The sequence below is a fragment of the Pieris rapae genome, chromosome 18 (genome assembly GCF_905147795.1).
Source record: "Pieris rapae chromosome 18, ilPieRapa1.1, whole genome shotgun sequence".
Lineage (NCBI taxonomy): Eukaryota > Metazoa > Arthropoda > Insecta > Lepidoptera > Pieridae > Pieris > Pieris rapae.
Genome location: NC_059526.1, coordinates 8,934,669 through 8,961,357, shown reverse-complemented (window position 1 = coordinate 8,961,357; position 26,689 = coordinate 8,934,669). Strand labels below are relative to the sequence as shown.

General features: G+C 34.1%; 1 protein-coding gene and 1 non-coding gene across 2 annotated transcripts in view; one reads left to right on the top strand and one right to left on the bottom strand.

Moving 5' to 3' along the window:
- LOC111001356 (myosin heavy chain, striated muscle) overlaps nt 1–26,689 on the bottom strand; it is a 45,677-nt gene that overhangs the window by 17,183 nt on the left and 1,805 nt on the right. The window contains exons 3-15 of the mRNA XM_022271235.2: nt 23,812–26,379; nt 23,306–23,483; nt 22,862–22,937; nt 22,553–22,655; nt 21,598–21,687; nt 20,691–20,849; nt 19,901–20,071; nt 19,104–19,265; nt 18,838–18,968; nt 18,058–18,727; nt 17,010–17,119; nt 16,498–16,615; nt 9,685–9,860 (exon numbers count right to left, since the gene is read on the bottom strand). Coding sequence (XP_022126927.2) covers nt 9,685–9,860; nt 16,498–16,615; nt 17,010–17,119; nt 18,058–18,727; nt 18,838–18,968; nt 19,104–19,265; nt 19,901–20,071; nt 20,691–20,849; nt 21,598–21,687; nt 22,553–22,655; nt 22,862–22,937; nt 23,306–23,483; nt 23,812–26,379 — 4,712 coding nt within the window. The remainder of the gene's footprint in view (nt 1–9,684; nt 9,861–16,497; nt 16,616–17,009; nt 17,120–18,057; nt 18,728–18,837; nt 18,969–19,103; nt 19,266–19,900; nt 20,072–20,690; nt 20,850–21,597; nt 21,688–22,552; nt 22,656–22,861; nt 22,938–23,305; nt 23,484–23,811; nt 26,380–26,689) is intronic.
- On the top strand, nt 19,560–19,632 carry Trnak-cuu. Its single transcript has one exon. It is a non-coding gene; the product is annotated as a tRNA-Lys (tRNA).

Here is a 26,689-nt window from a genome sequence, read left to right as displayed (position 1 = left end):
CAGGTTATTCTACAAAATGGGGCCTGTATAGGGGCCATTAGAATGTTTAACATAACTTTAGTTTGTATATTAATAAGATATATATCTCATTTTTCTGTTACTTAGATTAATTGTTTTTTTTTTACTTTTATCAGATTAAATACAAAGACCGAAAACGGAAGAAAAGAATAACACCAATAAATTTATATCGACAAAGCACATCACTTGTAAAGTTAGCAAAAAGCACATCGCATCTCGACATGTGCGCGCCAATCTGTCGCTGCTACTCAACTCTCAAGCACATTTCCCGTCCCTCTCGCACGTATAATGTTGATATATATCCATCCCTGTCCCACACCCCAGCCCCTTGTCTACTACTTAGCGAATGAACGATAATCGAAATGTATTGAATTGTTTTCGATTGTCCAACTCGATTCCGGTCAAAACAAGTAGCGCTTTTTACAAAGCTTGCATTTCAAGCTTTTAGCTTTCACCATATTTATTAAACGGTTAAAATTAAATTTAATGTTCAATAGAGTAAAAATATACGTAAATTTAGCTATTCTGAGTCTCATACTACAATGTTAGGGCCCTCTTACTGAGTACATTAAATATCAGAAAGAACTTTCTACCTTAATACAGGAGGTATAAAAACCCACCACCAAGTTTAAAAGCCCTGGAATAGTCTAGCCTCACTTTGTAACTCAGACCGAAACCAAAACCCACCACTCCGCATGCCTATTATAAACACCCAATTTGCGAAGCGTCGACCGCGAAATAATAATACCCCAATGCACACGTGTGCTTAACGGAATCTGAACCCGCGACCCTCGCCCACCTGCTACGTCCCACGACACTTAACGTCAGCTTAACCCCCTACCACCCTCCGAGTGTTAAGATGGTGATAAAGATATTTCTTTATTTATTCGAATAACATAACATTGAAAATAAATTAAAAAATATTAAAATTACGTATACTACCAGTACTCAAAACACGTACGTACGTAGGTAAAGAAACGCCAATAATAGAAAAAACTTATTGCGTCAATATCGTAGTAATTTTAGTTACTAACAGCTCGGAATGTGTTTAAGTTCTCCCAAGAAAGGAATAACTATGAAATACCACATATAGCATTATTAAAACTAATCGTTTATATAAAAACGAGAAAAGAATATGTATTAGCCAGTAGAAATTCCTGCAATGCCAAATTAGGTTTTTCAAATTTTTTTTTAAATTGTTTGCACAAAGACAATTTAACATTACGATCTAGCCAAACTTAAGACTAATAAATAATTTAAATCTAACCTAATTTACTAAAACGGATTCTTAACATAAGAAAGGGTCTTATCGAAACTGTTATTGTGTCCTATTTTTCCACTTACCACTATTTAGCGCTTAAGACTAACAAAACCTCCTTAAGAATAAACCTTTTCCTTCGTCTAAAAATAAAAGATCGATCCAATAAACGAAAGACTTTCCATTTATTTACAAAACTCTTAATTAATCCATCAATCCAAGCCCCTAGTTAGTGCTATACAATATTTACACTTAGTGGACACAAGAGCACAGCGGGCAACGCCACGGGGAGCGCATTGAGTTGTTACTACCCACTATTCGACCATTATTGTATTTGCAAATCATTGCCTACTGTGTGGATTGTGATGCTTACTCGACTTATAGATGACCGCTACTCATAAACGCCTCTCATTTAAGAGCCTGCTTATACATTGAAAGTTTGAATAGTGCCTTCAATAACGTTCAATTGATATTTTGCAAGTATCTGTGTAATTTCACAACGCATATAAAAATCACAAATGTTTAGTGGTGAAGAGACTATTTGTAACTCTGACATCGTCTGAAATCATTCGAACCCTGGCCGTGCTTCAGTTTTATTTGTTTCTACGAAAACACTTGCTTCAAGAAAAGAGCGTACCAATTCTTAAAAGGCCGGCAACACACTCGCGAGCTGATGAGCCTTCTGCCCGTTTGCCCCCTGTTCTATAAAAATGAAATAAACTTGCTTGTACAACGAGTAAAACATCGCAAGGAAAACTCATAGACCTATGTTAATAAACAACAAGCAAATATATTGTTCATTAAATAATGATTGTTCTGATTCATTGCTTCTATTTGTGTGTAAAATTTGTATCGTCATATTTTCTTGTTTGTTAAGAACAACGTTATTTAAGACCGTATAAATAACTAATTAATGATATTATATTCTAACGAAAATTTTTGCTTTCTTAATATTTACGTCTCTCTCATGTCTTTCTTTTTATTGCTTCATACTAGGGTTGCCTGGACGAAATCGCTTGTTAGCATTGCATAATAACTTATGTAACCTGCATACTTTTTTTTTTTTTTAAATGTATAATTATGAATATTATGGTAACGAAGTATAAATTAATGTCTCATTTTCTAACCAGCAAACAAGTAGGTAAGCTTTTGTGGGTTAGTTACATATAGTAGGAATAATATTCGTAAATAAAGATCACGAAGCTAGTTAAAATTATAAGGCCTACTTCGTAGTCATCAATGTCAAATATTTATGAGCGCATCGCGTCTGGGGACAAGTCACGCGCCCGTAATCGAACCAACGTCCCGCGGGGCGACAACGAAACCACATTTGCGCCACACGACTAATGCAAAATTGAAATACTTCAGTTGTAATTGGTCAATATTTACTGGGGGTTGGATTTACAGTGGGAATAAGTACTTTAGATTTTTGTAGTCATAGATTTCAAAAAGGAGGTTTCACCAAAGCAGGTTTTGTTGTTTTCGAGTTAAATTTTTGGTATATTTATTTATTCATATATGACAACTTTAGTAAACATAAATAATAAAAAAATAAAATAAATAGTAAATTTAAATATCTATTAAGCAGAAAAAAATACCAGCAATACAGCGAATTAGGTATAAGATAGGCACTTATCAATGATCAATGAATAAGCATTCATCAGCTCACTACCGAACATAACCTGTTTCGTATAAGTTAAATTGCTTTTAAACCGATTAGGTATAGTACCTACGAATTTGTCATAGACTTGGATTAGTTTATCACATCAAAATGGCAATAACGAATCATGCGCAATGAAGCAGTAACAGATCGCCATATTTTTTTATTAGCGATTATTCAATTCACAGCGCATATGGCGCGGTGTGCGTTGACGTGTGAATGTATTAGCTAATACGGTGTTAAATTAATAAAATATGCCGACATTTTATATAATATCAACATTGATGAACGCAGGCGTTATTTAGGCGTAGATTAGCATGGTTGTGAGCTCCCAAAAACTAACAGAGACACAGCACATCTTTATAACAACTTTCAGCCACACTCTCAAATACAGTGTACCACGCACACACATTTACATACTCATACATAAACTTAATGTCTTATACGACTTGTGTTTGATTGAGAGATATAATACTAAGACTATATTTTATTTAAAAAAAAACCTTTTAAATATGCACCACGTACCACGGAATAATAGTATTGACAGCTCTGAGTGAGATAGATAAATGGATGAATTTTTCACTACCATATTTCTGTCATCAATAATGTTATTATTATTATTTTATTTTTGCTAGTTAAAAAAATGTATACAAGTCTAGGAACTTAAGCCTACAATCTAGAATATTTTCAAATACAATAAGAAAAACTACATTTGTATTGCCAAAACTTAGTGAAATATTATAAACGTACACAAAATTTTTGGGAGTACATATAATGTAATGCATAATTCCAAAATACTTCGTTATATATCACTATATATGTTTATCAAAGTAGTTATTATACGAAAACTAAAATTAAACTAACCATTTTAGAGAAAACAGTTTTCTGTATCTGTTTACGATCATTTGTTTAACTAATAGGTAGATGATCAGCGTCCAGTGCATGCACACGCCATCGTTTTTTTGGCTCCAAGGCAAGCCGGTTTCCTCACGATGTTTTCCTTCACCATTCGAACGAAATAAACAGACAGAAAATCTATTGGTGCACGTGGTTCTACGACCTCAGCCATGAGGGTCGCACGCAGATGCAACTAGAACACTTGTCTTATACGAAAACTAAAATAATATAATCGTTAGTACAAAATATGTAGTTTTTTGTTTTAGTTAATATTTGTCATGGTTGCCTATAAGTGCTTGTCACATTAAAAAAAAGTATTTTGTGATTATTTTACCGATGTAACAGTGTGCCGAGCGTTGGCAAGCTTTTATCTATAAAAAAAAATATTCCCTATAGATTTATATAGATAAAGTAATACGCCTATTATATAGAAAGCCAAAAAGTTTCAAATATATTCCGAGCTTGTTGGCATATCCAAATCACACAGCTTTTTGAATGGAATCTAAATTTAAATAGGCATTAAAATCAGGGTAAACGTCCGATCTCGCCCCCGTGTCCCGTGTCTATTCATTATGAATATCAAAAAGCCAATGAGCCGACTTGTAATTAGACAGCATGTCGCCCGAACTCCTCTCCGCCCACCAATTGCCAAATTAAAGTGTTCTTCATACAAGCCGTGATGTCAAGTAGCCCCGTAGAGTATGTTATGGCATAAGTGATAGCGAGTTTTGGAGACGGATTATGAAGATAAAAAACTGAGAATTTTATCCACTGACCGTCCATGGCGTGCAGCCTTTGATTTTGGGTTTACATACAAAAAGATTAATATTTTTATAATATAAAGAACATCAACTTAGATAATTATTGATTTGTCAGTTTTTTTTAAAGGACAGGGCAAACTGGCAGGAGGCTCCCCTGATGATGCCGCGATACTGCCGCCCATTGATACTGTTGCCGGCCTTGTAAGAATGGTACGCCTTTCGCCGTTCGGAAATAAATTCAATAGAGAACCGATTGCCTTTTTCAAATATCTTATGATTTAATGCCTCTCTCTCTCTCCATCACAAACAATCAAAATAAATATAATTATAGTTTTCGAGCCCGCTAACAGTGAAGACTCACCCCGCTAGGAAATTTTAACAAGGACATTTTTAATTTATTAAAACGCAGTCGGTCCGATGATTATTTGATATACCAATATTTATTTTTGATTAGCGCTGGCTCTACAAATAAATATTGTACATATAAATACTAACAGCATTTTAATCTATAATACATTTGAAATTTAAGTAATTGGGCTGATCGGTGGTCACTCTTATAATATTGCATGAGCTTAAACTCTTGCAGTCAACAATACTTTCAAATTTGATCATTTAGCAACAGTTTACATACATAAGCGATTGTCTAGGTATAATATACTAATGGCATTAGTTTTACAACAATCATTTAAACAATGATAAATGATAATCGATTATGACTGTGACAAAAATCAAAGTTGTGCAACAGAAAATCAGAATTTCATAAATTATCAATATTAGATATTTTTACTATTGGCTAACTACATACATCAAGGTTTATAAGAAACAAATTGATTCCACTGAGTTTTTATCGGTTTTTTATTTACCTATTTCAATTATATATAAGATATATAAGATCAAAGATAAATATAGTGTTGATAGTAGTGAACAACATAATAATAACATTATATATAACATATAACTTCGAAACTCGAACATATTTTTATGAACACATTAAGTAATTTAGAACGCAACATGAGACACGCCTCAAAGCTACCCTAACGATATGCGAACTTAATTCAATCTAGCGAAGGAACAATATTTATTCAATATAATGTATAGGGGACATCCCCCGTTATAGCGGCACGTATGCGTTCATTTTGTGTTGTGTCAATGATGCGCGCTCGATTTAATAGCAGGTGACTGGTAATCGGTACGCTTACCCTTCTGTTGGGCGTTTATTATTCTCTATTTTAAATTTAGGACTATTTAATTATCTAAGGCCATTGTGTATGTCAGGGTGTTAGTTAAGCTGTGCTCTAATTGATCAAATGTATACTTCAAGATTTAGATCTTAATTTTACTGCTACCTCAGGATGTCCTTCTTTCCCGTTACACCAATCATTCAAATATGACTATTTTTCTTTCATACATTAATTCATTTATAAATACCCGTACATATGTCCATATTAATAAATAAAATATTGAGACAATATACACAGCCAAAACAAATTACATTGATAAACAAAATGAGAAACTCTCGGTTTTCAGCAAGCAATACTAGGTCAAAAAGTAAAATAAAAATCTATATGGAACGCAATTAATTCACTTAATAAAAAAGTGCGCAATCAAAGCACTTTGCGTTTCCCGAATCACTCAGATTTTCGTAAGGGCTTCCAGTGGTTAATAACGAGTGGTATCGAGTGAATAATTCTTCAATCAACCACTCGATGGAGTGTCATCGAATGAATAATTATTTTTGAGTGCTGTGATTTTACATGTGGTGTTTTAGAACAGGTGCAAAGTGCAAATAGAAAGTAGTAGTGTAGTGTAATGATATACAGTTAAAACCCGTAACAAAGGCATAAAGCATTTTCACGCCCATTTCACTGATAACATTTTCTTAGTAAAGCATGATTAAATAAGACAAGTACTGTTTCGCTGAACATCAACACCAAGGCGTCCACGCATACCAGAAAATAACAAAAGTTTTCTAGTACAGACCAATCATTTTCCGTGCGGCTTGATTCCTTGGCGTTGCGTAGATAAGTGGGGTCTCTCTGCATCATCTACTACCGCATTTACCATGGAGAGCGTTAAAGGAGTTGTTGGATCTAATACCTGCAGCTGAGTTTAATTATCGGACGTCAAGGCAAAATGCCATCTGAATCATCACGACTACATTTTTTTTAAGAAAAGAGCGTACCAATTCTTAAAAAGCCGGCAACGCTCTTGCGAGCCTCCATGGGCGGCCGTATCACTTAACGTTAGGAGAGGCTCCTGCCCGTTTGCCTCCTATTACATACAAAAATGCTTATAAGGTAAATAGTTTTGGTCTTTGGAATTTCATATCAATAGTTGACACGTAAATACAATACGTATGAATGTACGTACAAATAAGTAATATCATTATCGCGTAGTGGGTCGATTCAATCCGATTAGATTGATCATCGCTTGTAATCTACCGAGCGACATTGGGTACACAGAGTAAAAATGGTATTCATTTAAAATATTTGTTTACTCTTATAGTAGTGATAATTTATATATATATACCAGATAATTAATGTATACACCACTTTATTTAAATATGTACCAGTGTTTGAATTATATAAAAAAACAAGATAATTGATTCACTGCGGAGATTGTTTTGTGATCCTTTTTAGCTCAAAGAACCGATAAAACAATAGTGGCCGCTACAACTTTTTTAGGGTTGGGCCTCAGATTTTTGTTTCTGTTCCATGATCCTTTGGTTAATCTAATAGGCAAGTAGGCTATAACCTGCGCCTGACACACGCCGTCGAGTTTTTGGGTCTAAGGCAAGCCGGTTTACTCACAATATTTCCTTCACCGTTCGCGCGAATAATAAATGAAAAAATACAATGTCCAATGGTACACAGCCAGGATTGAACCTACGACCTCAGGGATTAGACACACAGTGATAATAGGCCAACAATGCTCTTGTAAGAAAATAAAACAATGAAACTTAAAAAAAATGTCATGTGACTATTTTAAATTTTTAGTAATAAAGAAGAAAATAATATTCCGTGTATAGCTGATATGTTTACTCTATGCCTGCAACATTATACAGCTTCCATCTGTGCACAATACTCACACATGCCCCACTTTACGTCACATTTGATCACAAAGGTGCAATCAACAATGCGCTGCGACAGATTTCACAAGTTCAAGTCAATTGTGATTTTATTTTTATGTTTTTTAACAGATTTTAGTCCACATTAGCCTAAATAAATCTTATGACTCTAAAACGAATTTATAAACACAATTAGCATATCATTAATTCAGAATGATACAGTATTCACAATACTCTCAACCGACATAAGACATAATATTGCTCCGATAAATGGCATACAATTATTTGGTGGACCTGTCAACCAAGATTCTAAGTTGTGAGTATATTTTAACATTATTTTATTAGAGTTTTATTATTAACGTTAATTTAAATACTCGCAAAACTTTTATATTGAAAAAGTTTATCTAAACTCACTGAGTATAATTTTAGTCTACCAAAAGTCGAAATCCAATAGTTTTGAACATGCAATAAATCCTTTGGTTTATAAAGTTTTTAAGTTCAATTACTGTACTATCTTATATCTTATATTTAACTAAGTATAGTCTAAACACGACAATCTACGAACAATGCGTATTATTCTCCGCGTCACATTTCATTCGAGCCTAGGGACTCAACTTTTTCATTGTCAGGGATATTTTTTAATTAAAACCGATGGTCGATTTCAATATTTATATTTATTGACATCGCCATTGTTCTGGGTACGAATTGGGGACATTATTTTAAGTGATTGGTATTTTGATTGCGATCCACGGTGCACTGATTGTGAATAGATGTTTTCGGAGGGGAAGAAGGTTTTTCCTATTTCGAAGGAGCGTAATTTACAAAAGTGGTCCCCACTTTTGTGTGGTACCGGCTAAGTCTGGTAACCCCATTACGTATTTATCAATAGCTAAAGATACTTAGGTGTCAGGGTACTTCTAAAGTATAAGCATAGTTGGCCTAGTGGCCAATGCACCAATGGACTTTCTGTCTATGTGCATTCGCTCGAACGGTGGTAGGAAATCGGCTGGCCATAGACCCAAAAAGTTGACGGCGTGTGTCGGGCACAGGAGGCTTATAACTCACTTGCTTTAGATTGATAAATGATTATGAAACATAAAGAAATCTGAGGCCCAGACCTAAAAAGGGTGTTGCGCCACTGATTATTATTATAAAGCTGTGTCCAAAACGAGCTAATGATATTCTTCGTTGGACTTGAATATTGACCTTTTATTACTTGTCTAGAGATTCAATGAACTCTCTGATTTAACTACTTTACTGCTACATTAATATTAAATTAGTATTAGAACTTAATAGTTACTTGATAGGCCAAAGAAAACAAAATATCTAGAGCTCGTAGAATCCCTTGGTATTTTAGTTATAGAACTAGGGCGTCGTAGCGAATAAAACATTTCAAAGAACCCTCGAAAAACCCCGAATGGTGGGGACCATACAACTAAAAGTGCATTAGAGAAATTGGATTATGAGTAACGCGCGTGTACATGCCATTTCCAACTCTATCCCTTGGTAATACGAAATTAATCAGTATAATATAGTTATATGAATAGTATATAGTATCTTATAGTAAGCTTTATTTATAACCGTTCCAATATGTATATTTTAAATTTTAGTTTAATAAGTAAAATGTAACAATATTCTACTTCCAAACGTTATCACTTATGTCAGTAAACGTGTGCTTAATATCGTTTCTTTTTTCTATTATTATTGGCCTATATTTCCTCTCAAACTCTATCCACTTATTTCAGGAAGGTTTTAGTTTTTCAGCCATATAAAAACGATTTAATTCGTCTTCCGATACAAATACACATCACAAGCCCCTAAGTTCAGATTAGGACATATGTAAGCTATGAGATTTTTGGAACAAAGAGAGGAAAGTCTTAATAAAGGTCGAATCGTGGAGAAGGATCTAATTGTTTACTCACAAATCCCTATATCATCACATCTGCAAAAAGTTTCGAAATGAATGTGTACCGAGGTTTCGCCCTTGAGGCACCAAAGATAAATAGTATATAAGCGAACTCACGTGATATACTGGTGCGTTCGACTCCTGAAGAGGCTTAGACTTTCAGCATCGTTGTTTTTTGGGGAATCCTCGTAAATTCTGGACATGCAGAGCACAGAATCGAAGGCAACGGACAGGCTATCAGCTAAGAGCCGAGTTAGTTCCGTTCTCTTTGACTGTGATATGCCTTCTCTGTCCTGAAATTAATATTTATTGATTTCAACATAATTAATCTATTCACAGTTATATATATACATGTGGAACCTAATATATAAAACAAATCGAACACTTAAACTCGAGATCGCCAGGACTAATTTTTGAAACATTAGAGAAAAAAATCCACCCATATTATTATAACTTTTCTTAATAACTAATAAGTGTATAGAAACAAGTTGCAACGCCTGTCAACCTTGGGGTCGTGGGTTCGATGCCGGGCTATTGACTATGTACCCATTTAACACTCGCTCGTACGTTAAATAAAAACAAACGTGCTCCTCAAATTTTCATTCCGGGCATGCTTTTGACCCAAAAAATCAGGGGTGTGTCAGGCACAGCTGACATGAAGGTTAATCATCTACTCGCCATACCGAAGAGGTTGTATAGAAAATAATCATATCGTCTTCTCCAATATATAACGACGATATAGTTATTTTAGTTTCAATTATATAGTATTTACAATTTTCTTAACCTAAAAATTATAACAAAAAAAATTTTAAACGAAAGATAACTTAGAAATTTAGCGGCCATTTTATCCTCAGGTAGTTTAGTAGTACACATAATTTATTACACTTTAATTTAAATTTACTACAATAAACTTATTAACAATACAGTATGACGTATAATCTGGTATTATTATTTTTTTTTAATTTGCTTATAATCGAATTCTTTTAGTATTGTACGTTATATACAAGAATGAGGTTAAAATGTATATTTAGGCGTCGCGAGGAAAAATGCAAGGGACGTGAGCCATTAGACGCTTTACTTAGACGGGTCGAGGGAGGCGCTGCGAGGACCGTTTGACGCTCAAACTTCACTGGTTCAAGTTCAAAAATATATACTGTCGCGGTCAAATAATCTTTATAAATAGGAAATATGTGTATATATGTATTTAAACATAAATTAAATAACGTATATTTCTAATATAATAATAAATGTTTAGTGGAGCACTTTCTTCGAGATGACATAAATAAACAAATTGAGCACGTCGTACAGACCCCAGCAGTAATCCAATTTCGGCTCTGTCCTTCGAGAGCAAACGAAGTCTCTGGTGAGAGGACGTTGAGGCGTTTGCTACCGGCTAATAAATGGACTACCTGGTCTGTTATTGATAGCCTAACATTAACAAAAAGCAAATTAAAGAACTTTTTTGACATACACACGTCGCACTCCTTTTTTTTTTTTTTTTTTTGTTATTCGAGGTGGAAATGCATTTGCGCATCCCCTGCCCTAGGAAGTTGCAGGGGTATGTGGGACTCGACCCACACCAAAATCTCTGCTATTCAGAGACTGGGTGAACAATACCCACTAAAAACACCTCGACAAATACCTACAAAGCCGCGTTACAGAGGCTCCTGGGTCGCTATCGCATTCTACCGGGACCTCAACGGCATAATACACTCAAAAAGCTTCGGTGCAATACACTACATAGGAGGTAAGAGATGAGCATATCTTCTCCTATTTCCTCCCCGTCTTCTACCCCTAGGATTCGTCCTAAAGCCCTCCCTTTCTCGTTCTGCTGACTCCTTCTGTAGCATTACATGCTCACAGAAGGATACCACTGCATTCCATACCTCGTCACTGCCGAGCATTTTATTTACAACACAAGGTAAAGCAAGATTATAACCCACCACAGAACAAAGATTATGACGCAACTGAGACCACTGTGGACAATCCTCCAACGTATGCTCTGCAGTGTCATCATTTGCGCCACAGAAACACGTCGCACTCCTAACAAAACTGATAATTTTACATTAATACAAACCAGTGGTTTTCAAATGTAATATATATCATGATTAAGATATTTATTTATTTATTTATTTAAAAAAAAACTCCCTGATAATCAAATGCCATTACTTGATTCCAGATAAAAATGGGCCATGCGTAGCCGGGAGCTGCCACTAAATTTATAAACGCTAAAGGACATAGGACTCATTTTATTTCGGAAATATGATGTTTACTCATCTTTATTTTGGCTGCAATTGTACTTTTATAGTAAAAAACATTTACAATCGTATACATACTTAGATTACGGTATTTGAAAAAGAATTACGCATCTTAACGGATTAATATATAATATAGCCCGCGCTGGACCATTTTATTGTTGTTATTTTACTATAAACAGTTGCAATACTAGTCCAAAGCTTTATATGAGTCGTATGTAGTTTACAGCTACAGTCTAGGATTCCTCTAATTAATAAAAAAATGTAACTAAACAAATATTTCCATGATAAATACCATGGCAGCAATGACTTTCGGAAAAGAAATAAGAATGAAAATTACAGTAAGGTTCTCGTGCAGAGTCTTGGAATAAAAGCTCTCGTTTCATACTGACCGATTTATTAAAAATAACTACCGAGCGCTAATACAAAATGCACATAAAGAGCTCGAATTATTTTCGTGACCATAAAAAATTTGGCACGTACCAGATTTTATCTGTATGTTTTGTCCATGCTCATAAAGTAATAGATTTACTGATATCGAGAGAAACCTAGATGGCGTTGGTGATAAAATAATATACATAAAGAACATGCGACTTGAAACATTTTAATAAACCTCTTTAATTGACCACAATCAAATAAATAACGTCAGGCGGTGAAGCACAAACGGGGGCTTATTTTGTAATCTAATTTAAAAAAACAAAACGTAAACAATTTACTTTGAGGTAAAAATTCGTATCGACTACAAATAAGTAACAAATGAAGACGTTCGATTGATATGTTTGTATTACAAAGTATATATCATATATATTTTAATTTTTTAACACATACGCATACAAACAGTAATTTTAACAGTCGATAAATTAGTAGCTAAGTGCAATTTAAACGTATTTATTTAAAATGAAAGTGCATATACCAAATTTGTTGAATTATATTTAATACCGATTCATCACGTTAGACATTTATTTGTTTAAATATAAACCCAAAATATCTCAGGTAGCAAATTCACACATGCCAAATGTTATATATAGCTTTTATTAATGTGTCATGGTACCAAATTTATATCTAAAATCAATAAAATATGCATTTTATTACTCTATTCAGATACATATTTGTGTTCAAGATAAGATTAAAGATACACATTTTATTGGCGATGTAACCTGCGAAGTATTTGTGATGACAAGGTCACGGCCGGAGGACAAGACACGCTATGGCATCGTTATATTGTAACTCAATGCAAAGTTCTGTCAGAAAATCTAGAATAATACTGTTTCCTTCAAAATATGTCTTACTTTTTTATGTTGTTAGTAAAATAAGCAAATCTTTGCCAAATTTAAATGTTGTTAATTTTTTTATTATTTTTGTAGTATTGATAAGTTTCCTTTTTGAGACAATATGTCTACATGAAATGATAAACTGGTGTTCATTTTTATGGACTTAATATTATTTATAAACATCACGGCGTAACCAATTCATATTAGGTACTTATGTTAAAACAGCGTAAGTACAAACTTACTATTATTTCGTATATAATAAATAAAACCCTGTAATTAAAACAAATATTTAAAGTTGAGACAAACTTTAATTATTCATGTGACTTACCGTTTTCAATTTTATTCGCGCACCGAAATCCATTTTACGATTTTGGCAATATAATTTAATGTTTTATATATTGGGCTCATTACGGTTTAAGGAAACGAATGGTACTCTTAATTGACATTTCGTAATTACGATCATTAGCCGATTTATTTTTGGTCAAATGGTTTAGACGCATTTCATTTTTATAAAAAATAAATGTTTAAATTGTTGCAATAAGGAATTTGCCCAATTTTTTATTTTTATTCATTTTTCACCTATCTTTATGTTTATATATTATTTCCCTAATAATATATAAACATAAAGATAGGTCCATGTTAATTGTAATTGTTTGTATATTTTTTTTACATATTTTTGTACATATATTAAGTTGTAATAACTTAACAAAAAAAGTGAAAAAGTAAAAAATAGTAAAAAAAGTGTTAGTCAAAGTAAAAAGGACCGAGATATTCAAAGAAATAGTAACGGCCTAACTACAGACGTGGACACAATTATTGATTAATTAATTATTAATTATGGAAACAAATATTTTTATATGTAAATAATTTCGAAACCAATGAGCGAGGTGTTAGCAACCCAATTGTTATCCAAGAATTCGGGAATATCCCCTATGTGTGACGGCGAATGCTAAAGTTGTTGGAGTCAGATGACAGTAGAGATATTAAGTATCTTTTCTGTTTAATATTATGTATAATATTTATTTTTGTTATGGTTTCGACATTATCATATTGGTTTATTACTGTAGGAAAAGTGTATGATTATTTTGTAAATAAATAAACAAAATAAACAAATGTAATGTTTTGTACATTACATTTTATTTAAAAAATTAAATAATTTAAAAGTCTCGAAGTTGATTCTGACAGCTGAACTCCAACTAGCGCCAGCAGTACGCGAGTGTAAACAGGTCTAAGGATGCATTAGTGGCGCTTTCAATGCGGCCACTCGCGCCACTGGGAAACGTAGGGCTGTCAGCGGTTATTATTTATATGGATACTTAAGTATTGAGTAAAATTTTATTCCTCACTTATACGGACCCTGGGTGGCCTAAATACAATAAACAAAATAAAGCCCTTTATCTTTATTCGTGTAATATAATATATGTTGATTATATTATTAATATTGAAATTTTTCAATTAAATTCTGATTAATCAGTCTTCTGTTAGTTATCTGATTGAACACTTCCAATCAGATAATCTTTAAACTAATTTTAAAAAGCTTTTTTACAATTATTTACTGACTTCAAAAATCCACGCGTAATATTTTTAAAATATTTTGTAAATAGCCTGACTATTTATATACATAAGTGAAGGTGAGTTTGAAATTTGTAATTTAAAAGGTCTCAGGCTCAACCCTACTGAACGACGGTACACAAAGCATCAGTTACTGACAATAGAGCGGCAGCAAACTACGAAACATGTACAACAGTTAAACCAGCGTGTTCTCGGTACAGCTTACAATACCTACAAATACGTATAGCACTTTTAGCAAAGTAGGCGAATCTCTAAATGTCTCACAATGATACACATATATATTTGTATTTAATATGTATTCCATCTTTGGTTATGTTTAGTTGTTTTTTGTATATGTTATTTTATGTTAGCTATATTACGAAATAAACAACAGAACTGATTTTTGTAGGATATTCATTAATATATATATACATGTTGCTTTTACTTTTTCACACCCCTTTTTTATACAATACAACCCAACTATTTACGTATTACGTCAGATTAATATATAATAATGATCAATGCATTTGTCAATTTACTATATATTTTATATTGTATAATAAGTAGCTGTAGGCATACTGATAAGAAAATAAATAAACCCAAACTACGCTTTTAAATACAAGTTAATGCCAGAAATGCCATTAAAATGTGAATTGCTTCATTTGTATGCGGACATACGAAATGCAAAACGAATAAAATAGTAGAAAAGTCATCCCTTCAAAACGTAAGCAAACCATAAATCTAATTTATAACAAAACTCGGCAAACGGTTGACGTCACCTGATTGAGGAACATCAAAGCCAACCGTTCGGAAAACGCGAACCCTTTCTATCTAATAAAAAAACTTCGCAAGGTAGTTAGTTGTTTACGTAAAAAAAAGTTTATTGCAAAGATAAAAATCTATTACGCGTAATGTGCATCCGAAATTATTGATTAAACTTTGTAAACAAATTGAATTTCACAACAAGGGCTACAGTTTCTTTACGCCTACTGCTGATTAAACGTTTATTTCCTATTGATATATATTACGGGGACAAACGAGCCCAAAAAGGACAATCATCGAAGCACAAAAATTAAAATTAATGGCGCTACACCGTTTTTAGGTCTGGGCCTCAGATGTCTGTGTCTGATCATTTATTAATCTAATAGGCAAGTAGGTGATCAGCTTTTTTGGTCTAAGGCAAGCCAGTTTCCTGACGATGTTTTCCTGAACGTTCGAGCGAATGTTAAATGCGTACTAGAAAGAAAGTCCATCGGTGCACAGCCGGGGTCGAACCTACGACCTCAGGGATGAGAGTCGCTCGCTGAACCCACTAAGCCAACATTGCTCATGCTACAGGCATATTTGTAAAATACTTAACAATTTAAAATAGTGATAAAAGTGCCGGCACCTAAATATCCAAACATTAAAACTTATTCAAGTTCTGTACAATAACTTACCTGCATGACAGATATTTGATTTGAATCCTTTTTTATCACTAATTACTGCGTTAATAAATTATTCCAATAATGCGTCTTTATTATTTTTATTTAATAGGTTTGAAAATTTTAACTTTAATTGCTATTGTAAAAAAAATTAACAGTTATATTTTAGGTTGCTAAAATTTTAAGCCTGTAAATTACTATTAAAAACTCTTAGCCATAAGCCATTCATTCATCGCTAGGGTTCTAGGTTCAATCACCTGTTATGCACAAATAGATTTTATTTTACGTGCAAGCGAACGATTTTGAATGCGGGAAAACCCTAAAAAATCTTAAACTATTGAAGATTAATAATATTAATGGAACAAACGCAATATCAGCCGCATACTCCAATCGAAATTACTGCAAACAATGATAAAAAAAATAACTTACAACTTGTTCCAACAGTGTGATTAGATGTACAGCCATATTTGTGCCGGCGAGTTGCGAACCCATGACCGGACAAGAGCTCAGCGTACGAGATATTAGGGTCACGCCCACTGTGACACACCTGACGAACGCCATTTCTCATTAGTCATGTTTTACTATGTAGCATTTACAAGCATGAATAAATATAGCCTCATCGATATTAAACAATGTCTTCTAGGTAAAAAAAAGTAATTTTAAGTAAATTGCAGAAAGTACATATTTATAGAAAAGATGAAATTGAGGTAATTATAATTAATAAAAATGAAGCTTGAATGAAAGAAAATTTAAGGAACTGAAGACATTGGAAACTTAACGATAATTTCAGAGATTAACGGAATGCACTACAAATATCGTTCATCACAGATCACAAATCATAAACAATTAATTATAACTATTCGAATTAAATATTCAACAACGTCTGTGGGTCAGCTAATAAAAAGTACATGATTTTTGAAAATTAAAATATGAATGCTTACTTGGTAGAGATAGAGGCAGCGATATCTTCTCTTTCAGCCACAAGTCCTAGGAGTTCGTACGTGGCTTTGACGGCCAAGTATCTGTGCAGAGCTGCATTTTCTGACGTATCCTGGTCATATGTTCAAATATTTCAGGTATACAGCCATCATCTATTATTAGTCGATAGTCGTAACAGATTTTGACGTTGTTATTAAATATATAATACAATAGAATTCAGCAGACCTTTGATTTTGGTTAATATAAACGGTTTGTTTGAAACGATGTCGTCGTAAACGATAGAAAATAAATTGTTTTAAGGTTGAATAACAAAGTCTGTACTGTTTATTATTTCCATCGTTTTTACCAATGCACAGATAAAAATGGACTTTAAAGACAATTTTTGTGGAAAGGGCCAGGAGAAAGGAGAAAAGACCGCCAAAAAACATGTGGTTAAAAGAAATATAAGCAAATGGAGACGGAGGCTTTTCTGTTGATTTTTCCAAATATCTCAGTCCGATCAATGGTACTGAAGGAAGCTAGGATATTAGGATAACAGGAAGAATGATTGTAAAATGTACATAACAAATCTAAGATGTATTCCACTTTTGTAATGATTGGAAATTAAACGGGCTTTATTGTTATTAAAAGCTTCAAACATCAAATAAAAAATTTAAGCGTATGTGCACGCCTTACAAGGTATACTTTTTTGGCGTAACAAGATAAAAATATTTTCAAAAATATTATTCTACGTTAGTACTTTTTTATTATTCTAAGTTATTAAACGTACATAAAGTTTATTTAAATATTACAAAAATTAATATGTTGACTATAGCTAACTTCAGGGTGTAGGCTTTTTGTGACCGGGCACACGCATCGTAAAAATTTACTCTCATCATTTTTCCCTAACCTCAAAAAAGGATAACTTCAAAAGTTTAATAATGCCACCTAATACTAATCACAATCATGAACATAAAAGAACTTTTTATTTAATCATCGAATTGTTGAATTGAAAACACTTCTTAAAACAGTTGTTTACTTGTGTTTCAAAATAATGTAAATCAAACTCACCGGCTCCAATCTCTCCACATTTCTATTTAATTCGTTTAATAATTTCTCGATTCCGGGTCCGTCCACAAAGATATTATCTTTGCGGGCTCTGCATTTATTTATATCATTCAAGAGATTCGCCATTTCACTATTTCTATTGCGTTTCCTTCTCTTTTTATTATCTTCCTCTAAGTCGAAATCAAACTCCGTTAATACATCTTTGTTCTTCTTCTTCTTTCGTCTGCTGGAGGACGATTCCGAATCAACATCTTTTTTATTAAGATTTTTCTTTTTACCTGTTTCGACACCGTTCGGTAGTTTTTCTACGTTCTCTGATTTTTTCTTTTTCTTCTTGTTTTTCCCAGGACCGTTAGGAATATCGAATTTATCGACATTATTATTATTTGTTGATATAATACCGTTCAGTTCATTATTCACTATCTCTATAGTTTTAACATCTGCCGTGAGATTTTTATTATTATTTTCATTATCTTCTATATTTCTTCCATTTTTATTTTTAGCTTTCTTCTTTTGATCCGCACTGTTATCGTTATGAATATTATTCGTTATATTTTGAAGGATACCATTTAATTGACAGACTAGTTTGTTGGTCTTTACAATAGACGGTGGAGTTAATAATTTTTCTATTGGATTTACAGAATAACTGTCGAATATGGTTTCAGTTGCACCGCTGGAAAAAAAACAAATTTTACTGGTTTTGTTACTAATAATACACATTTCTGATGTTTTTGTAAGAACAGTTAATATTTTTAAGTTTCTTCTGTTAACAATTGCACTTACTTGGCAAGAAGTTTTTGTTTCATTTTCCTAGCTTTCTTCTTAGCAAACTTTAACCTATCTTTCTCTTTCTTCTCCAACTCTTCCTTTTCAGCTTCATCTAGGGAATCTTTGTCATGACTTTCGGATGTTGTCTGAAAATTAAGGATAAATTTCCTATAATTATATTTAAACGATTTCATTGTAACTAAGAAAACAAAGAAAGTTTTACACATGACATATACGAGTCATCAGAACAATAGTATATTTGTATGAAGAGAAAATCTCACAGGTTGCCTTGGTCCGGTAGCCTTCTCCCTTATAGCCTGCAAATGGGACGTGTGTCGTAATTGGCTAGCGTCCTGCTTGTCCCGGATACGAGACCTGAGAGCGTCGGCTTCCAATTCCGCTGCTTCCGCTAGGGCTGATAATCTAGATTTTACTGCTTCTGCCTGTAAAGATTTAGAAAGTGCATTTTCCAATCTTTAAATTAATGCTATGCCGCTTACAACGTTACATATAATAATAATATCCTTAGCCTCGAATTGTATCCGTTTCTATGATTATTTTATTTTATAGGCAAGTATCGTACGTCATGTCTGACACGTATCTCTATCTCTATAATTTTGGGTTTCAGAGTCTGTCTGTGAGAACGAAGTTTAGGCCAAACCAGAGAGCAAAATATGGTAAAATACAAAATCGTTATTATTCTGTTTACAATGGCTAATTTCATTCACACTGTCACAGCCCGGCTAGCTCAGTCGGTAGAGCATGAGACTCTTAATCTCAGGGTCGTGGGTTCGAGCCCCACGTTGGGCGACATTACTTTTTCCTTTTTATTTTATAATAATTAATACTATACTTAATTGTACTGATCGATTATCAAATTTGCTCACTTGAAGTTCCTTATAAAATTTGTTGATTTTAAGAGTGCCTTGATTTTAAATTACAAACTACTCCTACTCTAACCTATACCATACTCTATGGATAGATCGTCAATTTAAATAAAATACATTCTTGTTGGCGTAACTACCCGCAATTCATACAAATGAGGGTACTGTGTATAATAGAATTAAAATTGACTTACCTTCTCCCTCGCCGCATCGTCCCTCTCCTGTTTCTTTTGCTCCTTCATCTCTTCCAATCTTGCATCCCTCTCTTTTCTCTTCTCTAATAAGGTCTCCATTTGAAGTTTTCTAGCCGCTTCTAAGGCTTGTCTCCGAGCTCCGACGGCCGCTTCGCGAGCTGCTTTTTGCTCCTGAATTTATTTTAAAAACACATTTTTACGAGAGTTCTTACGAATATATTGGCCTAGTGGTCAGTCCTAGGTGATTTATAACGCTATGTTCAATCAAAATGTAATTTATTCAGCATCACGTACACTTGCGTTATCAATAAAATTGCTACTGCGTCAATTAAATGCTCAATGTCCACAGTAAATAAGAGGGGAAAGTGCCTGTCCAAAATGCAGCTAGCGCTGTCGATCAGAGTGAGAGAGAAGTTTATGCGTAAGAGAAAGGGAAGCTAGACAGACTGGCGCCGTAACGCGTTACGTCACGAAGCTCACCCTCCCATAAAAAGTTATTACTTATTACTTTTTAAAAGGCTTTTAAATGGTCTTTTTACTGCCAATTCTCCAATCAAGAGGGCAAATAAGAAGAAAGTATAATAATCAAAGTATGTAGCTTTTTTAAAGCAAGAAGAGCAGTGTCAGCCTAACGGCTAGTGCCCGTCATAACCCTTAAGTCGTGCATTTGAATCCCAGAAGCGAGGAAATCGGCTTTAGAACCAAACCTCGACACACGTCAGGCACAAATGGCTGATCACCCACTTGCCTATTAAGGAAAAACGTCCCGAAACAGGTTGTCCATACTTACAAGTTTAGTAAGTCGATCTCGTCTCATTTGCCGAAGTCGAGTGGTTAACGATTTGCACTGATCCAGGAATTCGTGCCTTCGATTCTCCGCTTCTAATTGTTTAATGAACGCAATCTCGCGCAGTTTCTCCTCTTCGTCGTGGGCTTTGCGAACTATATCCTAGAATTAAATATACAGAATACTTTACTTATTTTTATGTAAAAGATTTTACTTATGTTAGATTGTCAAATTTACTATTTAATAATTAAATTCAAAACATTTTTTATTAAACATATCCTTAAGAATCTTGCTACAATTGCGCATGTGCAATAGGTACTCATTTGACTCGTTCTGCTCGAACTGCCCAAAGTGGGATGGTCGGGTCGGATTAGGGATTATAAAAAAGGTTGTAACACACGCGCATGGTCATTTCTATTGTTCAAGTTTGAAGGTTAGAGTTTACGGAAAATCAGTGATGTGAATTATATATTCATCATTATCTTTCTACCCTAAGAACTTGATCAACTCGCTTTTAAACTTATATATGTCAGCGTTGTAAAATAAAGCAAATTATGAATATTAAAAAATTCCTCAACAAAGTGATGTAAATTGTAGATTCCTTCTACGCTTTCAAAGAGATTATCTGTTTCATTGAAATAAATAAAGTACTTTTTGAAGCAGACAAAATTATTTTACCCAAGTGGGGTGGCTCCATACTGTTAACAATTTGATTTAGTCAATTACTATTATATAAACAAATATTGAATATTTAAATTAAGTATTGTATTATATTTATTATTTTAAAAATTTACTCTCGGATTCACATTAAATTTTGTAAAATAGAACTCTTATAATACTTTTTAAATATTACAAATATTGAAAAGATCTAATGACGATACAAACTAGATGAAACTTCGTAAAATGTTACCTTCAAGTGCTGATCGCGGTTTTCAGCAGCCTTTTGCAGACGGCGCTCCATTCTAGACTTCTTTTCTTCTATCAACTGGTTCTTGGCGAGCTGCGAAACGAAAAAAAATAAGAATAAATATGTCGCAAATTCCACGCGACTAATAATTGCAAAATCAGTGTCACTACCGTCGTCCAACATTTTACTTAATATTTAAACAGAGTATGCGCCGATCAGAGAGCAACTCTACTCAAGTACTCACTACATATTGTAGTATAGCAGTCAATACTGACATATTGACTTTGACACATTGACATTTTACAACCCGTAAGATGTCTATGATATCAATGGTATTTGCCATTATAATATAACAAATGATATCGTATTTTTATATAAATAGTCACTGACAAATATTTGAATAAAACATAGTCACCGATAACAATTTGTAGAATTTAAAAAGCATCAGTGGTAATAGATGCCGAACGTCGAAATTTTAAATCGGTGGGCCATACTATCCTCATCAAAGTCACTTTACAAACCTGGAAACGTCAAAGCAAAGGGAAACGTGGCCCAAAACAGACCTGGCAACGAAGCATCATTGCAGAGGCGAAGGAAGCTGAAATGACGTGGAGTGATCAAGACAGCTGTCCAGGCTGAATGCCCTGTGCCCCACTTGGAGGACAAGTAAGGGAATTTTGTCAAGTAAGTGAATTGCACGAGCCAAGGCTGTACATTTTGCACACTTTTCTTGTTTCATAAGCGTTCCAATTGCCTAAAATGTCGGAGTTGAACCCGGAGAGAAGAGCCAGAGCTTACCATGTTAACTGCATATTACTAATTTCAATAACTGCTAGAGATAAGCGTGGCGTATAGCTAATAGATTTGAATGTGAATTATATACAAGCGAGAATTAAGACCCGTTGATAACAACGCGGACAAGGAACCGTACCAGGAATTAATATTATATTTACTATACCTTAACCTCCTCCACTCTGGCCAACAGCTGATGAATGCGTTTAGCCCTCTCCGTCTGATACGACATGCGCTGTCTCTCCGCTCTAGCTTGTTTTGCCTGTAATCTGTTTAGAAACCAATTAATTTTACCAGGTTTAAGAGGATCCAAAATCAACTAAGAAGGGGTTTCGCTGTGGTACCTGAAGAGCCATAGAAAAAATTAAATTATTAAAACTAAAGTTCTCCTTACTATAAAGTAAAGTACACGTAACTTTTTCTTTAAAATATTTATTTATTAAACATAGTGTACAATTTCAAAAGTTTTCAATACCTTCTTAATGCATCTTGCAGACTGCCTCGTCGTTTAATGCCTTGAGAAAGCTTAGCGTGCAATTGCTGAGCCCTGCCTACAAACCGAAAGCGTAGTTTTATTTCTTTTATTTTTTAAACAGGCGCCTCTCCATCTCAAATATGGACAAGAAAAACTTATTTCATAAAATTTAAAAAAAAATATTTATGTGTCACACATTTGTTATTTTAGTCGGATTAACTGAAATTTTAACATCACCACACATTGTGTTGTCAGGTAAATAAATTAGTACGGAATCGATCAAAAACCTGATATTTCTATGAAAATTGGAAAACATATAAATATTCACGAACAAAATTCCTTTTCCAATTCCTACCGATACCTTTCTTAACATAAAAGCATATATAAATTATAATTCTTTCAAGTTTTAAAACATTATTACAAAAAGTCCTCTCGTCCACTCACCAGGATCCCTAGCTACGAGGGCCTCCAACACCACAAGCGTATCGACTCTTTCTGCCCAGGACATCCCAGCTAAGGCCGTTTCGTACTGGTCTTCTAGACTGGCCGTAAGAGACCCCAGCCCTTCAGGCATCGGCACTGGGGTGGAAGCCGGTTCTTCTAAGGGGATTTCTGCATCAGTCTAAAAATATTATGAGTGTTATTAACTGTATTGCACTAACACCGTACTTTTAACAGTTAAATATCTTATAATTTCTATTAGGTTTAGTTGGTTTAAAAGTTCATAGGCTGACACATAATCGGCGCTAATAGTAGTCATTAATATTATTTTACCCCTAACCTTCAAAATTTATAGTAAATAAGCGTAGCGAAAATCGAATACATTTTAAGCTGAATTAAAATAATTAGTAGTAAAGTAGAAAAGTTTTCAGACTCGTTGATAACAAATAGTATTTAAAGAAACTTTGCTAATGCTAGTGAAGAGTATATTTAAGAATAACAATATTTACCTCAGTATCATCAGTTTCCGTGTCAAGATCGATGTCCGACACCTGTTGTAGCTCCATGATTTGCCTGTTCAAAAGATCTTCTTCTTCGCAAAGCTTACGCTGGTCGACTTCCGACTGGAAATCCAAAGCCAGACTAATTTTCCGTTCATTTTCCTCAATTTGCGACGTCATTTCAGCGATTTCCGACATTTCGGATGGATCGGCGGTTTTTAATATTTCATTATGATCGGAGATGTGATCGTCTTCTTCCAAAAAATTAAATGTCGATTTAAATTCAGCTTTCCATTTATCAAAATCAAACTCTTGGTGTACACTTTCATCTGATCGTGTTAGGCCCATTGTGAGGCTTTCCAGAGAGGAGTGTAAGCGATTATTTTCTTTTGTGACGCTTTTGGATTTTTCAGCTTTTTTCGTCAGCACTTTGTTTTTTGATGAGCGCGTTTTCAATCCAGTAATATCAGATTTTTGTCGCCTCATTGTAGGGTCTCTTTTTTCAGATTTCTTGCTTGATTTTACAGCCTTTTCAATTTTTTTTTCTTTTTCAACCTTTCGTGGTTGTTCGGATTTAGCACGGTCACCATTGTCTTTAATATCAATCGATATGGGGATTTCTTCCTTGGGTGATTCTAACATATTTAACGTTGGTAGACTTGCCGTAGCTGTCGGTTGACGGAAGCGATTAGCCCAATGGCTTTTGGACTGTTTTTTAGATTCTCGCCTTGATTTCACTGTTAACCAACCATCGTTATCATTTTTACTGTACATATTAACTCCTGAAGAGTTGATGTCTGTTGTTGCCTGCAAATCTTCTGGAACAAGTGTTTTAATACTTTCATTCGATTCATTTCTAGCCATATCGATTGCAATAGGATTTTTAACCGATTGTTCAATGAAGACGCTTACGTTTTCACGTTTATCACCCTTTTCATTAAGTCTTAAAGAGGAAGGCCGTGGACGCGTTCTAAGATTTAATCTGGTTCCCGATTTGGCGTCACCCGATCCCATGTGGATAGTTCTAATCGAGGTTTTCTTTGTTATAATTTGTCCTTTGTTGATTGAAGTTGAGGGAACTGTATCGAAAAGGCTTGATCTTCCGGTGGTTAAATTAAATGGATAACTGCATTTACTTGTTTGAACTCTTTTTTGGAAAGGCCTTTGAGTTTTGACTGACGGTGGACGTAGTTCTACAACTGTTGAGCTTCGAGCAAATTTTATAGGCAGTTTTGTTTCTGCTTTGATTGTTTTTTCTGTCTGGTTTGTTGCTTTTGGCTTAGCAGCTGCTTGAGAGTATGCTGGCTTGGAAAACTTAGCCTCAGATTTTTTCATGTCTGTGTCTTTTTTGGAGTTTTTTTCAGACGTACAACTAATTGTTTTTTCAACCTCTTCCTCCACTACTACCTCTGAATTGTTTTTGTTGAGTACAAAATCATTTTGACGAGTAGAATCTGTTCCCTCATCTTTATTTTCTAGAACTTGACTGTTCTTGGTTAGATTCAAAATTAAGTCATTTTTTTCAATAAACACTTGTTTGTGCAATAATTCCTGTTCATTCATTTGCTCCCCTTCAATTTCTTTTTCAATTTTAGAAGTCTCTGGGCGTCGGTTTTTCACAGTGGTATCAGCAGGTTTTTCATTCTCATTAGCACATTTAATATCACCAATGGCTGGTTTATCAGCATCGAAAATCACTAACTCGCTATTGGTATTTACTTTCAAATCTGAGGAATCCTTTTCAACAGCATCACAATTATTAATCGGCTTGTCAGCCTCTATACCATTATTTATCATATCATCATTTTTTGCTTTATTTTTAAAAATTTGTTTTTTTAGGAACTCATTTTCCATGACATTTAGTTTGTCAACAGTTGACTGAGCATGGTTTGACATATCTTCAACTTTGTTATTAATATGTTCTTTTTTAGTCAAGGATTTTGGTGCCTTAATGACGACCAATTTTGGAGATGCACAAGGACTTAGTTTGGCATGTCCTATTTCAACCACTTTTGGTTTTAATGTATCCATATCATCCTTTTTTTCATATACTTTAGGATCCTCGCATATTTCTTTTACTTCTTTTTCCTTGATATCTGAAAGTCTAGATAGTTCTTTTGCAATTTTTGGTTCAGGTTTAGCAGTTATTTTAGAAGTATTGATTTTGTTGCTAAAGAACTCAATATTTGCCTTAGGACTGGTACTGGAATGGCCTGAAGCAACCCTAGGGCTTATTTTTCCACTTCCTGGACTCACTTTCCCAGTTGGGTTAGGGCTGTTTTTTCCACTAGGTGTATTATATCCAGAGAATGATGGGCTGTTTTTGCCTGACACTGTAGGGGAACTTTTAACAGAATATGCACGTTTTGGTTCTGGCTTAACAAAATCAGTCTTTCTTATCTCCCATGCTAGGCTCTGTGGTCTTTGCGGTGGAGGGGTGTTATCATAATCCCACTTAACTCTAAACCACTCTGCTAAAGCCTTAAAGTCGCGTGTGTAGTTCTCTAAAACAAGTATCACTTCTTGGCACTCATTGAGGTTCTCATTTGCTTGAACAGTGTTGTATATTTCACCAATCTGTAAAAAAAAATACTGCCATTCAAACAGCATTCTCCACTGGCATACTAATTATCATACTTAACAGTGCACATCATATACAAAAAGAAAATTGAAAATTAAAAAAATCTGGCATTAGAACCCATATTAGGTTGTAACCTGGGCCTTAGATTTCTGTAGGACATCAGCCTGCTGTCTTGCTGTGAATGTTTTGGATCTAGGGCAAGCCGGTTCACTCACAATGATTTCCTTCACCCTTTGTGCAAATGTTAAACCTTTGCTCTTATGGATAAAAGTCACACGCTGAAGCCAACACTGCTGGCCTATATAC